This window comes from Sinocyclocheilus anshuiensis, unplaced genomic scaffold (assembly GCF_001515605.1).
Source record: "Sinocyclocheilus anshuiensis isolate Anshui unplaced genomic scaffold, SAMN03320099.WGS_v1.1 scaffold603, whole genome shotgun sequence".
In the NCBI taxonomy this organism is placed as follows: Eukaryota; Metazoa; Chordata; class Actinopteri; order Cypriniformes; family Cyprinidae; genus Sinocyclocheilus; species Sinocyclocheilus anshuiensis.
The window spans coordinates 581,541-599,282 of NW_015551055.1; the positions used below are offsets into that span (position 1 = coordinate 581,541).

At 40.5% G+C, this 17,742-nt stretch overlaps 1 protein-coding gene across 1 annotated transcript in view; it reads right to left on the minus strand.

Annotated features, from left to right (window-relative positions):
- The window catches only part of LOC107661962 (NACHT and WD repeat domain-containing protein 2-like), a 59,069-nt gene that overhangs the window by 23,455 nt on the left and 17,872 nt on the right, over window positions 1-17,742 (minus strand). Inside the window, exon 4 of the mRNA XM_016451787.1 lies at window positions 4,941-5,057. Within this exon, the coding sequence (XP_016307273.1) occupies window positions 4,941-5,057 (117 nt within the window). The remainder of the gene's footprint in view (window positions 1-4,940; window positions 5,058-17,742) is intronic.

A 17,742-nucleotide genomic window follows, 5' to 3' on the forward strand; every position in this document is an offset into this window, starting at 1 on the left:
GTGGAAACAGATAGGCCTATTTATTGCAGTGTAAAATTGTCTGACTCGGCGCCTCGCTAACAAAGTATTTTAAAAAGGAAACGTATAAATCTTACCGTTTTCTTCAAGTTGTAGCCTTCAAATACAGCGGTACTTTTCATAATTTTGTAGAGATGACTTCACATGACATCAACACCTCTGTGCAGCTGCGGTTAACAGTAAGATATTATCATTGGACCTATCCAAACTGGATAATGGACCGTTCGACAACTGAATCCAGCAGTGTCCGCCATAATATCGAAGTAAGTGCACATCATTGATCATCGTTCTCGCTAAAAAATATTTTCTCATAACATGAGATCTGCACTTCAGTTTAAAGATGAATTATTGTGCACCTATATTACTCCTCGCTGTCAATAAAAGAGGAAAAGTGATCAAGCGCATTTACTAAAAATATGTCTAAATTCATATAATTTTGGTTTAAGTTCTGCGTAATGACTTTATGTAATTTCAGTCCTTATCTCCATATGAGAGAGTTATATTTAATGTAAATGTATATATCGACATGAAAACAGAGCTTAAAATCATTGTTTTCACTTCATTAATTTTTTCACTCAAGGAAAAAGAGTTTGTACGCATGGGTCAGAGTTTGCGTGCAGGTGCGCACATTTTCCCGTCAAGTTTGTTTTTATAAATCCCACCTTTTGCGCAGGAAGTGGCGTACGCCTCTTTGAGGGCTGTTTTTGTGCGTACGCAACGGTTATAAATGAGGCCCAAGATCTTTATGGGATGTGTTACGAGAACGCGAAACACACACAGTCCTGTTCACACCAACACGAATGTTGGCCACAAAAATTCTGTTACATGAGAAAAAACAAAAAACTTAAGATGCAAATTCACTCTCTGACAGTAGGTGTAAGCAAGTCAAACACTATTTGCATGTTTTCAAACAGACATTCAGGTTTTTGTGTTCACTGTGGTGTAATATATGAAAAAAAAACAGCCAAATCAAAAAGTACAGTGACGAGAGACGGTTCTGAATTCTTCATCTGCTATTCACAGTCGCTTAGCAAAATACTCTGTTTGTAAGCACCACCAAGTCAGTTTTATGTAAAAGCAGTAGAGGCTCTGGGTACACGACCAAAAGCGCAGTATTATTGGTTTGTCAGTTTTCTTCACAATGCGATGAAAAATAAATTAGAACACCACTCTGAAAATTTGACCTTTTCCCACACCACTCGCCTGATTGGGAGGGGTGGAGGTACTGGTCTACTTATTTCAAATGAATGGAAATTTGATACTTTACCATCTCTTACTGGCAACAGTTCATTTGAATCACATGCAATTACTATTACCCACCCTGTTAAAATCCACGTTGTAGTTGTTTATTGTCCCCCAGGTCAACTAGGTAACTTCTTGGAGTAGTTGGATGTGTTACACTCAAACTTGCCTGAGGACAGTACTCCTCTGATTCTACTCGGTGACTTCAACATCCACCTAGAAAAACCCCATGCTGCTGACTTCAACACTCTGCTTGCCTCATTTGACCTCAAGCGAGTGTCAACTACAGCTACTCACAAATCAGGTAACTGATTGGACCTTATCTACACCTGCTACTGCTCCACTGACAACACTTTAGTTACCCCATTGCACACCTCAGACCACGTCCTCATCACTTTTAACCTCTGCACACTTCAGACCACGTCCTCATCACTTTTAACCTCAAACTGATTCCTGACACAACACACACACCTCTATAGGTCACCTTTCGGCATAACCTACACACACTATCTCCTCTATGGATGATTATCCTCATCCTCACTTTCTCCACCCTCTCAGTTTTCAGCACTGAACTCTAACACTGCTACTGACACTCTTTACTCCACTCTAAAATCTTGCTTAGGCAACTTTTGCCCCTTTTCTTCCAGACCAGCATGCACCACCCCCCCGCCCCCTGGCTGTCCGATGTTCTCCATGAACATCACTCTAGGCTCAAGGCTGCAGAGAGGAATTGGCGCAAATAAAATAAAAAACTCTACTGACCTTAGTTTGTATCAGTCACTCCTCTCTTCCTTCTCTGCAAATGTCTCCACTGCTAAAACGACATACAACCATAACAAAATTAACAACTGTTTTGACTCTCGCACACTTTTTAAAACCTTCTCTTCTATTCTTTGTGCTTCTATCCCTCTTCTAACCACCCCCCCCTTCATCAACTCTTACAGCTTCCAAATCCCCAGTACTCATCTTGTTGGATCTGTCTGCTGCTTTTGACACAGTTAACCACCAGATCCTCCTGTCCACTCTCATGAAGATGGGCATCTCAGGAACTGCACTCCAGTCAGAAACATGGCTTTTCCTATCACTGCTATGCTGATGACACTAAACTCTACATCTCATTCCAACCAGATGATCCAATGGTAGCTGTTCGCATTGCAGCCTGTCTGACAGACATTTCTGGCTAGATGAAGGACCATTACCTTCAACTCAACCTTGCTAAGACAGAACTGCTCGTGGTCTCAGCCAACCCAGGACTTTATCACAACTTCTCTATACAGATAGGTTCGTCAACCATAACTCCTTCTAGGACAGCCAGGAACCTTGAAGTTGTGATTGATGATAAGTTTAGCTTCACAGACCATATTGCTAAAACGGTACGGTCCTGCAGATTTGCTTTCTCCTTGTCCAAGCTCTTGTTCTCTCCAGACTGGACTATTGTAATGCTCTCTTGGCGGGCCTTCCGGCATGTACTATCAAGCCTCTGCAACTGATCCAGAATGCAGCAGCAAGAGTGGTCTTCAATGAGCCAAAAAAAGCTCACGTTACTCCTCTCCTCATCAGGTTACACTGGCTACCAGTAGCCGCTCGCATCAAATTCAAGGTACTGATGCTTGCCTACAAGACAACCACTGGCGCTGCACCAATATACCTAAACTCGCTAGTTCAGACCTACAGAATGCAGCAGTGAGAGTGGTCTTCAATGAGCCGAAGAAAGCCCACATCACACCTCTCTTCATCAGTTTGCACTGGCTGCCAATAGGTGCTCGCCTCAAAATCAAGGTACTGATGTTTGCCTACAAGACAACCACTGGCTCTTCACCAATATACCTAAACTCGCTTGTTCAGACTTATGTGCCCTCCAGAAGCTTGCCTTCTGCAAGTAAACGATGCCTCATGGTGCCATCCCAAAGAGGCACAAAATCACTCTCACAGACCTTTTCCTGGACTGTTCCAGCTGGTGGAATGACTTGATCTCAATTTGAGCAGCTGAGTCTTTAGCCATTTAAAACGTCTAAAAACACATATTTTTTTTGCCAGTATCTGACCAATTAATACTAGCACTTACCAATTAAATTAAATTAAATTAAATTCTATTCGTTTTTTCTAATTTATACAAAAAACTTACTATGTGTACTGTGCTAGACTAACTGAGACTTCTATTGTTCTCCTCATATGTAAGTCGCTTCGGATAAAAGTGTCTGCTAAATGATTGAATTTAAATGTAATTGTCTTGGTGTGAATAGGACTTTGCAATTTTGTGTAAATTGCAGCTGTTATTCTTATCCTTTTAATTTGTTTCCTTTCCCACTTTTTTCCCATTTTCACAAAAAGTGACGTGGAGTGTTTGAAATAAAGGTGCAGTAACATTTACCATTGCTCATTTCAGTAAGATTCTACACAATCTGGAATTTCGCATGAGGGTGAAAAATGGTCAAGTTGGCCATGCAAATTTGCCACGCTGACCAACAGAAAGCTATTTGGTTTTAAGGTGACTTCTGAGCTCTGCTTCATTCAATGTATAAAACTGAATGCATCAGTTACATACAATTTCATACATTGCTACACTAATGACAATAGACAATTAGCCTTTTTAAGGTGAAAAAATGTTGACTTTTTAAGGTGAAATTTGACTAATGTGACTGCAACATTAAGAGGGGAGAGTCTCCAAAAAAAAAAAATCCAGATACAAGTAGTTACGGGGGATTCATTAGAAATGCTTGTTAATACCAGGTGGAAACAGGACCTTAGTGAGCATCACTAATGTAAGTGTAAGAACTAGAAGTGTTCTCTCTTCAATGGCTCTCACACACAACACTTCACCTCACACTTAACTTTTACACACACACACACACACACACACACACACACACACAGACAGACAGACAGACAGAGAGAGAGGAGTGTGTGGTCCTGTGTAAATATACATTCCTTATAAATTCACTGATCTGTTAATAACCCACCTGGTGCTCTCGAATGTGTGTGTGTGTGTGTGTGTGTGCTTCACTTATGCATGATCTCTCATCTCCTGCAACATCAGCCATCAAACCATACCCTTCCTCTTGCCATACTGAGAGATTTGAAAGTAATTTTGCTGTGTGTTTGTGTGTGTGTGTGTGTGTGTGTGTGTGTGTGTGTGTGAGAGAGCCACAGAGGCACAATGAGCTTCATCCTGTGAGTGAACTCAAGTGCTTCGCTCCCATATGGGTGTTACACGGAGTCTCCGTTAGCCTGCTATCACAGACTAGAGAGAGACATCATACCCAACTCAACCCACAAACAAGAACATAACACCAGCCTAACTCTGCTTTACTATTTATCACTATTTTATTTAAAGCCATGCTATTAAATGCTGCTAAATTTGCTACTAATGCTATTAAATTTGTATTTATTTTACATAATATTTAATAAAATTATTTTACATAATTAAAATTTTTTATCTTGATGCTTGATAAAAAAAGATAGTAAAAAACAACCCTAAATTCAATGTGAAAATAAAAATCCTGCTTCCAACTCTTATCGGCCAAACAGAAAAACTTTTTGGCCGATGCTGATCATTAAGAAATGCCAAATATAGACCAATATTTTGGCTATGGCAATAAATTGGTCGACCACTATGTCTCTCTCTATATATATTTGGGATTTACTGGTTAATGGTTTGATGAAATGTCATATATACCCACAACAAAGCATGGACCGGCTGACGTTTTCAGACATTCTTCCAGTAATTTCATCCGTAGTCTCTGCAGCTCCGGACTGTCCCACTCCTCTGGATCAATGCCCCAGTACAGGTCCACCACCTGCAAAACACACATATACAAATATTTAAAACACCACTGAAACATACACACACTGCCTAAACATTTATGATGCATACAACTTCCAGTTGTGACTTACAAGACATGAATAATTTGCTTTTAATACATTCCAAAATGACTGTCTTCATTCAACTCAAAGGAGAAGTTTAAATGGTATTTATGTATTTATTCCTTTATTTATTTATTTGTTTGTTTTATTTTTGCCTTTTTTATGCCTTTATTTTGATAGGACAGTAAGTGCCATTGGTGCCGACAGTTTAGTGCAATGTTCTGATTACTTTTTTTCTTACAGTGAAAAAAGAACTGGCACATAATTCAGAGACACTTGAAGAATACAATTTTAGTAGGCCTATATATCAACACCCTTAACTATAGCCTAATTCTTTTTTATTACTAAGTAAGGAAGATCTGTGGCATAATGAATGCCTGGGAGAGTATGAATTTCCACACTCTTTCAGCACACATTAGCACTTTAAAAGGAACCACAGGGAGAGGAATGAGAGAACAGACAGAGAGAGACAGAGAGAATGACAGAAAGGAAGAGAGGAACGTAACAAGAACAGCAATGCTGAAAATGTGTTCCTGCAGGCAGCTAAACACTGCACTCACGCTGTGACACATTAAACTGCTTACTGCTCACAATTAAGAGTCTCTAATCATTTTGAGTGTGTTTTCAGAATCACTAAAATAGTTTGAGTCTGACAGCACACGTGTATGTACAGCAACAGCATAATAACCTCACACAGAGCCATTCAAAAGGGTTATCTTGTATATCGATTGTTGTAAAGAATATATATGCTAGCTGCCATATTGTTTTGGTTAAATTAGTTAAAATGTCTCCACATACACCCACCCACCCTACAAACCAGGCTAGAAGGATATCTTAGGGGGATTTCAACACCTAGCTCATTATTCATTTTATAGATCATACATTCTTTTGATAAAATTGGTAACATAGATGCACAATAAACTTGTAATACTCCTTCTTGATAGTTTAATCACCCTAGGTCATTCTAATAACAAACAAAGTGATTTCTGGCGCACATTCTTTTCAGTAATTTTTTGACAAACAGTCCAAAAGTATTCAGATAGAATTTTCCTTAATATAATTACCGTAAACTATTGTTTAAAAGTTAAAATTTTAAATTGAAATTAAAGTTTAAATTGATAAAAAGTGGCATTAAGTATTAAACTATTACGAAGGATTTCTTTCTATTCATCAGAAAATCCTGAAAAAAACTCAGTATCACCGTTTCCATAAAAATGTTATGCAACACAACCGATTTCATCATTAAATCAGCATATTAGAATGATTTCTGAAGGATCATGTGACACTGAAAACTGAAGTAATGGCTGCTGAAAATTCTACCTTTCCATCACAGGAATAAATTACAAGTTAAAATATATTAAATCAGAAAACCAACAGTTTGTATGACATTATATCTGGGAGCATGACTGAGTTTAAGTTAGTTAAGTTTATTTAGTTTATTCAACAGGGACCATGCACAATACAGCTGTTGTGCCCGAGTTTGCTATAATTTACATTCTGCACGCCCTACGCAATACATCATAAAAGTACAGCAGTACAATACAATAAAAAAATTTACATACAGTATAGCACATATTGTATTCCATATAAAAGATCATTGATAAATATCAGGGGTGGCCAATGTCAGTCCTGGAGAGCCACAGTCCTGCAGAGTTTTACTCCAACTGGTTCTTCAGGACCGACGGTGGCCACCCCTGATATCACTGATCACATAATTGATTTGCCTTATGCCTTATTTTAATTCGTTTAGTCAGGACCACTTTCGTCAAAGGATTTATTGGCAAATAACAATAATTAAGATTGTTGGTATGATTCCATTCTGGACAAAAACTCTCCGTCTGTCCATACAGCCTTGCCTGGATAGAGTAGGGAGCGCAGCAACACTATTTCCCCCCACGACATTATAGAACAGCTTCAGCAGAATTGTTTTTAACATACAGTCATGTCCAAAAGTGTTGGCAGTGACATACATTTTTTGTTTTGCAAAGTTTGCAGCTTAAGCTGTTGTTGTGTTCATTCACATTGTTTCTAGATTATTGTGTAGAGTGATCAGATGCATTTTAAATAATTGCTAAAAGATTAATTGGCCAAAAAATGTACTTTTCACAAAAAAAAAAAAAAAAATTTACTTGATTATACAAGAGCCTATATCCAAAAATTAGGGCAAGTTATTTATTTTTCATTGGCTCAAGTTAAAATATATAGATGCGAATCATTACCCAACATTTTTTTAATTGGATGAATGAAACATTTTTTTCAGTGAGGAACAATAACATGTCAAGAAGGAAAATAATACAATTCCAGATTTGCTTAATGGATGACGCTTAAGTGATCAAGTAAGGTGCTGTCAGATGGTGGAGGAGCTGGGGATGGAGAGTGGTAATGAGCGCAGTGCGGCATGATAGGAGCAGCTGAAAAGGTAACATAAATAGAATGCAGACTGCTATGTGTTGAATTCCTATATTCAACTGGTCGTCAGGCGATGCAAGCTTGACTGATGTGGCCTGCCTGAAGTGTCGCTATGCTTCATTTTTAAAAAAGACTAAATGATGTACATTCTCTAATGTGAGCAGATACTAAAGATTAATAGCAGATTAATTTGAGATGGTGACTGGGCAGAAAAGAAATGTAAGAATTTAAGAAATTCCATCCTTGCCCTTTCTTATATATCCAGTGTTTCCATCTGCTTAAAAACACACAGACCAACAGATACATTTACACATATACACAATCTTGCACCCACAAACCAAAAATGGTTTACCTGCACTGGTGGCAAAATGATAGAGGAACAAGAGATTGAGGGAACGAAATTGCTTGTGTCTATGTGTGTGTGTGTGTGTGGTAATGGACTTAATGAAGAGAGACAGGACATTTCCTCAGCACCAGTATGGCAGGACACAGGAATATCCCTGGACACATTTGTCAGTATCAGTGTCACTTCTGCAGATAAATCAAACGGCAAACACGCTGCAGGGGGAATCTCTCCCTGCTGCACGCATGCGAGCGTGTATATGCTGAAGGACTGGGCCTCCATAATCAAGTATGTGTTTGCTGATCACATCTGTTCCGTGTGTGATTATGAGTGTGATTAGTTTAATTTGATGTTGATTTAATGTGTCTATGCTGGTCACGTCTTTCTCTTTCTCGCAATCTTAAGCAATCCAATAAAATTCTGATGTCATTCACATTGTGGTAGCTCTTTAGGACCCCAAACACATTTCTTTTGCTCAGCTGGCAAAAACCAAGTCACTGTGAGTCCCGAATTCCTCCCCAAGCAGTGCTCACTGCTGAGTCAAATGACCTCCAGCTCCTCCTCTCTGGACGTAATGGGTGGAGTTTGACCTAGTCCAGCTCCACCTCTGTGGACCTAATGGGTGGAGTTATGTTTAGTGATAGGTTAATGGGTAGAGTTAGGGCGTGGTTGGGGTGTCTTGCTCCACCCATTACGCCCAGCGAGGGGGAGCTGGATGTCAAGCTCCACCCATTGGCTCTGCAGTGAGCAGCCTCTCTTCCTCCCAGACTTAATTTAACAAATACAATCATGGCTTCAATCCAAGAGCACATAAAGCACAAGAGACTGCCTACATAATGTGAGCTCTACACTCAACTAATCAAACTTCTAAGAAGAGAGAAATACTTCATGTGAAAAATTTCTAGCATTTAATGTATACGTTATAATGCTGAAATGGAAAATCCTTTACATTTCTTTACAATTTTGCAATAAAGTTCACTTTATTCAAATTTAACATTTTTTTTTTACAGCATTTACTACTGCACTGTAAAAAGGAATAATTCTTTTGTCAATTTAAATTAGTTTATTCAGTAAATGTGAAATGCCTCGTTGGCCAATACATTTGTCAAGGTAGCTACAGATTTCTTGTTCAGCAACTTTTTCAATTAGTAACAATCTTTGCTTCTGAAGAAACAATTGTTTTACCAAGAAAAGATATCTGGGATACATTTAAAAGGTTTAACACAGATCGCAATATCTCAATAACTGACACACAAACTTCAAGAATGGTGACAATCAACAAATGTATGAGCTCTTAACGTCACAAAAAAAACGATGAGCTCTTAATATCACAACACAACAAAAAATGACAAAACAACAGCAAAAGTTGAAATAAAACCAGCAAACAGAAAAACAAGGATCCTACAACAGTAATTTACATCTCTTAGTATCCATAAACTGGAAACATATTTTTTTCAGTGTATGAGTTAATGTTTACTGATAAATATGCCAGTTTTCATTGTTAATTCATATTTTTCATTCATAATAATGTTTATTCATAATAATTCATAACAGTGTATTAGTATATGAAAATATTAATATGAATCTAGATTAATTAAAGCACTGTTTATTGTTAGTTCATCATAGCTAATGCATTAACAAATTGAGCCTTAACGGAAAGTGTTATCAGTGTATTCATTTTCATATTGTGATTAAAAGGTTTTGACTGTTGAGTATGTTTACATATACACTATTGCTGATCTATTAAAAAATTCAATCAATCAATCAATCCTCATAATGCAAAATATACTGGTCTTGATGTCAACGTGCAAATAGACACGTGCACCTAGACACGAATAAGCCACCAGAATGTCATTAAAGATGTTTACATACAGAGTGAAATCAGGATATTAGGCAAATATCTGTGTGCCAATCAGGTTTTGCTTAAACCGTGTTCACATGACCTTACATGTTGTTGGTTTATTAAGCACTCAGTGTAAGATTATGCATGTAAACACACTCATTGACCTTATACATTGTCATCAGGTGTAAGTACATGACAGGCATGTTTAATCCAGAAATGACAACAATCAGGCTTCCAGTGTGATAATCAGGTTTGATCATTCTTTGTGATTGGCAGATCACAGCAAAGACTGACAAGAAGTTTTCCTATTGGCTGGACTGCATTTTGGCTGCTGGCAGTGTAGCAAGTGGTGGGAGAACTGTTTTCACTCAAACAGAGTGAGTGCAATCAGTCATGTTTTCACACGCACGCACTGACACTCGTGCACAAACACTTACACACATTGAGCTTGATGGATCTGAACCATTAACTAACCAAGCAATTAGAGTGTGACAGCACAGCCCCTGGGAAACAATGATAACAAGGTTTATAGACGGTTAAGAATCCCAAACATCTGGACATGACAAAACAGATGACAAACACACCTTCCTTAGATTTCACTGAGCAATTGAGAGAGGGACACAAGGAGATAATTAGCATGCATCTGAAGCTTTTCATAAAAACAAACCTGAGAAAATTAATCAAGGATCTGACAGACAGTAAAAAAGCTGTGATGTTCAGCAAAACAATTATATTTTTGTGAACTCAAGCCACAAAGCCATCAGATTTGTAATAAGTGGATGAGTTAGCAGAGTACACCATATGAGGGAAATTAATGGCTTAGAATATTCCCTGTATGCTAACAAGATGTTATGAATACAGTGTCTGCCACTGATTTCTTAAATTATGACAGCTGTCATCTACTATGACAACCTAATCACATTGTTATGAACTATGAAAACAACTCAATTTAACTGGTATCATGAGAAAATAACTATTACAAATGCTGACTTCTGTTTCCTCGCTTTTCTTTAATGCATTACAGCCCACATTTAAACCACACAGGGCTACACAATTACGTTTTTCAAAGAAAACGCACACGCATATGCAGCAAGTATCATTAAACGCAGTTTACTGCACACTGACGTAGAGAAAAAGAGACCGAAAAGCTGTCATTTTCCACTAATAGTGCAACCATAGAAATGATGATGAGGTTTAGTCAGCTACTGAGGGCCCTGGACATAAAATTTCATAACATCAGGCAAATATGACTGTATTTACATAATTACACAGCTCGAACTAAGGGTTTGCAAACATAATGCTTCATAAATCCCAAATGGCTGGTGATAAAAGGTGAAAGTGTGCCAAACTGGTCAATGTCAGTGCTGGAAAAGTTCTACATTTATATTCAAACTTGCCCTGAAGACATTTGAGGTGACATCAAAATAGGCAACCATAAACTGAATCAATTGAAAATTTCACTAAAAAATCATAGACAAACCAACTTAAGCACTGTTGTTGACAGGTTTTAATACATTCAGGCTTCACTGCATCCATAATCTGTCTTCAAAGGACAAAGTCTCGCGTTTCTTCTCTTTTCTCCTCGGTTTTCATGATTATTCCGAGAACTTTCAGATGATGCCTTGGAGATGGAATGAAAGGGAATGAAATCGTGCAGAAAACTATCATAGAAAACAACCAACAGAACAGCCTTGAATTAAAGAACAGAGGCTCATCTTTGTATGCAACTGGAGAAAAAAAATCTGTCGTGAAAAACAGTCATGTTTTGTAACTTTAATATCTGGGTGACATGCCATCAATTACTTGATGGTGACATGATTGTACTGTTACAAACATGTAGGGAAGCACATACATTGTGCAATACAGCAATAGCTTATATTACATAACTAGTCAGCTACTACTTTCTCAGTCTTGAAATTTAAAATCTGCATTGATTAGGGGTTATCAGTGCACTGTATGATTTATTTTAAAAGAGGCATTTAAAAGATGCAAGGGAGTCAGTGCCTAATCAAAAAAAAAAAAGATGATGCACAGTAAAATAATAAAACAACACAAATATAACAATAAAACAATTTTGAAATATAACATTGCAAGTTAAACTACACTTAAAGTTACCATAAAAAATTTGACCATTCTTGTTTTTTTTTTCTTCCATTTAAAGTATTTATTATGAATGATTTATTCATGAACATTAAAAAAAAAACCACATACCTAAAAAACAACTATACTGTATCAGTAAACAGAAATCGTAATCTAAGATTCAGTTTGGTTTGGCTGCCAGCAGCGATAACAACTTCTGCAACAAGAAAATGATCATCTAAATGATAAACAGCACAAGGGTCAAATGGTTTGAAATGAGCAGAAGTTATGAGCAGATTTCATGATGAGATCCAAAACGACTGAGCAGAGAATACAAACATAATTTACAATGCATTTGCCAGTTTCAGCCCGATGAAAAGACCCACAGATTCTCCTGAGACAATTTATGATTTATCATTCTTATGGCCCTTCTGGCTACATGAATGTATCACTTTAATAGAAGACAAAGGAGTCAACTGATGGCCCCCATTAAGGGCCAATTAGAAGAGAAATATGATTATCCAACGTGTATGATGGTTGAACACTATATCTTATGCTTACATCGTTCAATTATCGAAAACAAGGAGAGAAGAAGGAACACAAGCATCTACAAAAGCAAAAGTAGGAGGGAAACAGAGGCACGCCGGGAGATGAAAAGTGTACGATAGCGAAAGGCAGAAAGCAAGGAATAAAAAGACCTGTCAGAAGTCCCCTGATTTAAGAGGCTGTTAGCTCACCCACCCTGCAGAGAGAACTATGTTCCTCAAGCCTTTGGAGCAGTTACCAATCTCCATGCCTTCATCTCATCTCATCTCACAAACTACCCACAATGCACTGCTCTTGAGAGCCTCGCAATTCCTCAAGCCTTTGGAGCAGTTACCAATCTCCATGCCTTCATCTCATCTCACAAACTACCCACAATGCACTGCTCTTGAGTGCCTCGCAATTAGACTACTGCTATAGCAACCAGCTGCCTAGCCTCATTGCCTTTTCAATTTAGAGAGAGAGAGAGAGAGAGAGAGAGAGAGACAGGTGGTTGGGGGGAGACGTGAGGAGAGAGCAGCCAAAGGTTAAAACCATGAAACCTTTACATCAATCATGTCTATGCCTGGAATGAAAATGGCAAATTTGTTTTTCTGCAAATGGCCAATCGATGCTCTCTAACTGAAAATGTAGAAGCCACCTCTATTCCATACAAGCCCATGGATCAATGCAGCAACAGCGAGACACAACCTCCAAACCCCCGTGAGGAATGAACGCTTGTATTTCAGTCATTCTATCTTTTCATCTCTCTCTATCTCTTTCTGTTTACCCTTCAGCTGTTTTCCATCCCTTTTTCTCACCTTCTCATCTGTTGAAGCTCCAATGAGTGCTGACAGATCCAATGTGCTCTCGTCAGCATGGAGCACTTACACAACAGGCGGTGACTGGCACTTCACCCAGGGTGACTGTAGGGGTTGGGGTTGGATTCATAGCCTGCTGAGGAGTGGGAACGAGCCACCAAATGATGGTTACATAGGTCATAATCCCACTTTACCACCTTTAGGACCTCAGGCAAGACAATTAACCCAAGCACAAACTGCTAATATCATTTTTCCCCACCAATACACTTTCCTGTGTTAACACACCTTTTCTGGATGTCACAAAGTCCATTAGTTCCACAGTAAAGTTCTGAAGGATATTCATTTGATCACTATAACAGGACAAAAGATGTAGAAGAGGTTGGCCACAATCACAATTTGAGTCAAAAGTCCAGCAGTAGTCTCCCAGCTGTAGTTTTGTATCTAGTTCAAACTTAGTTCTGTCCACTGGCTTGGTAACTGGATTTTGAGAAGAAGGCACTGCACTCAAAATAAATTAATTCAAGTTCATTATTATTATATTATTATTATTATATGTATATACATTTTTTAGCTTCAGAAATTTTATATTTTTGTGTTTTGCATTTTTTTAAACTGTTTAGATTTCCCTGGAACGTCTATAATAGGCAGATTAATGGCAGGTTCCATTGTGACTCTCTATGCTACACCATGTTGAGTAAATCAAATAATCCTGCATAAATAAATCAGTCCTCTAAATCTATGCAAAGTAAAATCTGTCAAAAGTCTTTGACCTTGAAGCCTGTGACTGGCCATTTCATTTTAACATATTTCTTTTAAAGCTGGAGATTGGAAAAACATTCTAATTAAACCACCACTATAAGGCAATGCTGTCAATTAAAAAAAAAACATAATTAAATCAAAAGATTCTGAAAGCATTTTACATAGCTTGAAGGAGATAAATTATTAAACTGATTATCAAACAATTAGAAGATATATTAACTTATTGATATTGTGAATTATCTTTTTTTTCAGTAGTAACAACAGTATTTTGTCAGAAATCATTATTACTGTGTGTGTGTGTGTGTGTGTGTGTTGTGCAAGGGAACATTTAATCACAACTGCTTATCTCCTGTGAATCCAACTTAGACTTAATAAACATTTATACAAATGTGTTTATATGCAAATCAGTCAGTTCAGTAGGCTACCTGACACATTTAGACTCGTCTCCAGCCCTGTAATCAAACCTCGCCTCTACTGCGGTCATCATGGCAGCCAAACAGTATTACCAGCGATTTACAAGTGCCTACATCTCCTTTCTTGCACTCTCATTGGATTATTAAGCCCATTTTTAAGAAGTGATGTTGGTATAAAAACAGGACTTTGTGATTGCGTGTGTGAGATGCGTGAAGACTGGACCTGTGTTGATGTAATCAAGTTGACTGGAAGCTCATCCAGAGATAGTGAACAGATTACACAGTTGATGAAATGGTCAGTTGAGGTTTGAGTGTGAATGTCTCTTGTCTGTGAAGACAGCGATATGATATGGAGAGTCATGTGGGGGGAAGAGATTACACATTTTTGATCTCTTTGAGCTTTGCTGTGTTTGAAGGGACATAAAGGGCTTTGAAAGACTGAAAAGATATGACTTTTGGGGTTCTCATAATAATTAATCAACATGAATTAGAGGTCGACTTACATCTAAAATATGAACATGATATAATGTTCATATGAGGGCACATACAAGATATACAATGCGATTTAAAAACTGCATTTAACCTCCCTTTCGGGCTCTCCCTGTCCCCCCGTGTCTTCACAAAAGTCGCGGAGGGCGCCCTTGCCCCACTATGTTAACTGGGCATCAGGATCCTCAACTATCTCGACGACTGGCTCATCATGACCTGGTCGCGAGAAGAGTTGTGCAATCACAGGGACCTGGTGCTCCGGCACCTCAGTCAGTTGTGGCTTCAGGTCAACTGAGAGAAGAGCAAGCTCTCCCCCCGTGCAGAGAATCTCTTTTCTCGGTATGGAGTTAGACTCGGTGAGACAGTGCTGAACTGCCTGAGTTCCTTCAGAGGCAGGACAGTGGTACAACTGAAAAACTTTCAGAGGCTCCTGGGGCATATGGCATCCGCAGCCGCAGTCACGTAACTCAGATTGCTTCATATGAGACCACTCCAGCACTGGTTACACTCCCGAGTCCCGAGTTGGGCATGACGCCGCGGTGCACATTGTGTGACCATCACGCCGATGTGTCGCCACTCATTCAGCCCCTGGTCGGACCTTGCCTTTCTACGGGCCGGGGTGCCTTTAGAACAAGTGTCCCGGCATGTTGTTGTCTCGACAGATGCCTCTAACACGGGCTGGGGTGCTACGTGCAATGGGCAGGCAGCCTCGGGTTCCTGGACAGGACCTCGACTGCTTTGGCACATCAACTGTCTGGAGTTGCTGGCAGTGCATCTAGCCTTGTGGCAGTTCCGGCCGCTGCTACTGGACAAGAACATCACAACTGCTTATCACAACTCCATCCCCAGGCGGTCCAGCTGATTTGGAGACAATTTGGAGAAGCTCAGGTGGACCTATTTGCTTCCCACAAGTCCTCCCACTGCCAGCTGTATTATTCCCTGACCCAGGCCCTCCTGGGCACGGATGCACTGGCACACAGCTGGCCCCGGGCTCTATGCAAGTATGCGTTTCCCCCAGTGAGCCTTCTCGCACAGACACAGTGCAAGGTCAGGGAGGACGAGGAACAGGTCCTGCTGGTTGAGCCTTACTGGCCCACCCGGACCTGGTTTTCAGAACTCACGCTCCTTGCGACAACCCCTCCCTGGCGCATCCCCCTGAGGAAGGACCTTGTTTCTCAGGGGCTGGGCACCATATGGCACCCGCGTCCAGATCTTTGGAACCTCCACGTGTGGCTCCTGGATGGGATGTGACAGACCTAAGTGATCCGCCACCAGTGGTGGTAGACACTGTCACTGTCACTCAGGCTTTACGTAGCAAGCCTATGCTTTGAAGTGGAGTCTGTTCTAAAATTGGTGTTCTTCTCACCGAGAAGACCCCTGGAGATGCTCGATTAGAGACCCCGGCCTGGATACATGCCCAAGGTTCCCACCACTACCTTCCATGACCAGGTGGTGAACCTGCAAGCGCTGCCCCCGGGGGAGGCAGATCCAACCTTGCCATTGCTGTGTCCCGTAAGATTGTTACGCATATATGTGGACTGCACCCAGAGCTTCAGAAGCTCTGAGCAGCTCCTTGTCTGCTACGGAGGTCAGCAGAAAGGGAAGGCTGTCTCCAAGCTTGGCTCACTGGATAGTGTATGCCATCACCTTGGCGTACCAATCCCAAGGCGAGCCATGCCCCCTGGGGGTGAGAGCTCACTCCACTCTGAGTGTTGCCTCCTCCTGGGCATTGGCGCACGGTGCCTCTCTGGCAGACATCTGTCGAGCTGTGGGCTGTGTTTTACAAGGTTTTACAACCGTCGTGTAGAGCCGGTTTCTTCCTGTGCATTGGGTAACAGGTAATTGGCAGGAAGAACTGGCTCGGTGTCATGTTTACTGTGCCATTCCCCCTCACACAGGGATGGGAGCGCCTTTCTTCTCCCAGTAGAGTTCCCCAGTCGGCCAACCCTGGTCGAGCACCCTCCAGCACCCCCGGCAGTCAGACTTGGCGGAGCAGTCTGACGCCAGGCCCAGTACTGGTGTTAGCATGGCCGATATCCCGATCAGCTCCTGTACTGGGCTAGGTGTCCATATGGTTTGATTCCCTGTGGGCAATCCCATATGTGTGTTCTTCCACGGTAAGGTTTCCCTCTTGGTAAACCCGTGTCTTCCATTGACAGACCCCCTCTCTCAGTCTCTTCTGGCAGTTGTTCCATCCCTACTCTAAGGTAGGACCTGCCTCAGAGACCCATTCCATATGTAGTACTGCCCCTAGGTAAGTCATTATCAGTATCTCCACATGTTATCTCCCTACGGGTAGGATGTGTTCTCCGTAGCGACCTTTTCCTGAAGGCTCACTTCCCCATTGTTCTGCCAGGCTGAAAGAACAAATAGGGAAGATTTTAAGCAATCTTTCGCTGAACGTTGAAATCCCTTCCAAAAACTTTTTTGTGGACGGAACAGCAGCATGGCCTTCTCCAACAGCGTTGTACTCACCATTTGGTCCCCTTCAGTACCAAGGTCAGTGAATTTGTGCTGGGGCTTTGGGAAGGTTACAACCTTGGCGTAGGTTTGCCTTGACACGCCACGGCTTGTCAACACTCAGCATGCAAAATTCCTTAGCTAATTCTCATTGGCCTTTTCTCTTAAACTCCAAGTTAGACCCCTAATGTTGTCACAACTAACTTTGAAAACCGAGACGTTTCCATTATCAAAACCGAGACGTTTCCAAAATCCATTATCAGACAGATTATGGTATATGCTGTAATTCGCTCCCCACACTGTGGGGCGATCGTGCCCTAATGGTTAGAGAGTTGGACTTGTAACAGGTTCGAGTCTCGGTACCGGCAGGGATTGTAGGTGGGGGGAGTGAATGACCAGCGCTCTCTTCCACCCTCAATACCACGACTGAGGTGAGGCCCTTGAGCAAGGCACCAAGCCCCCAACTGCTCCCCGGGCGCC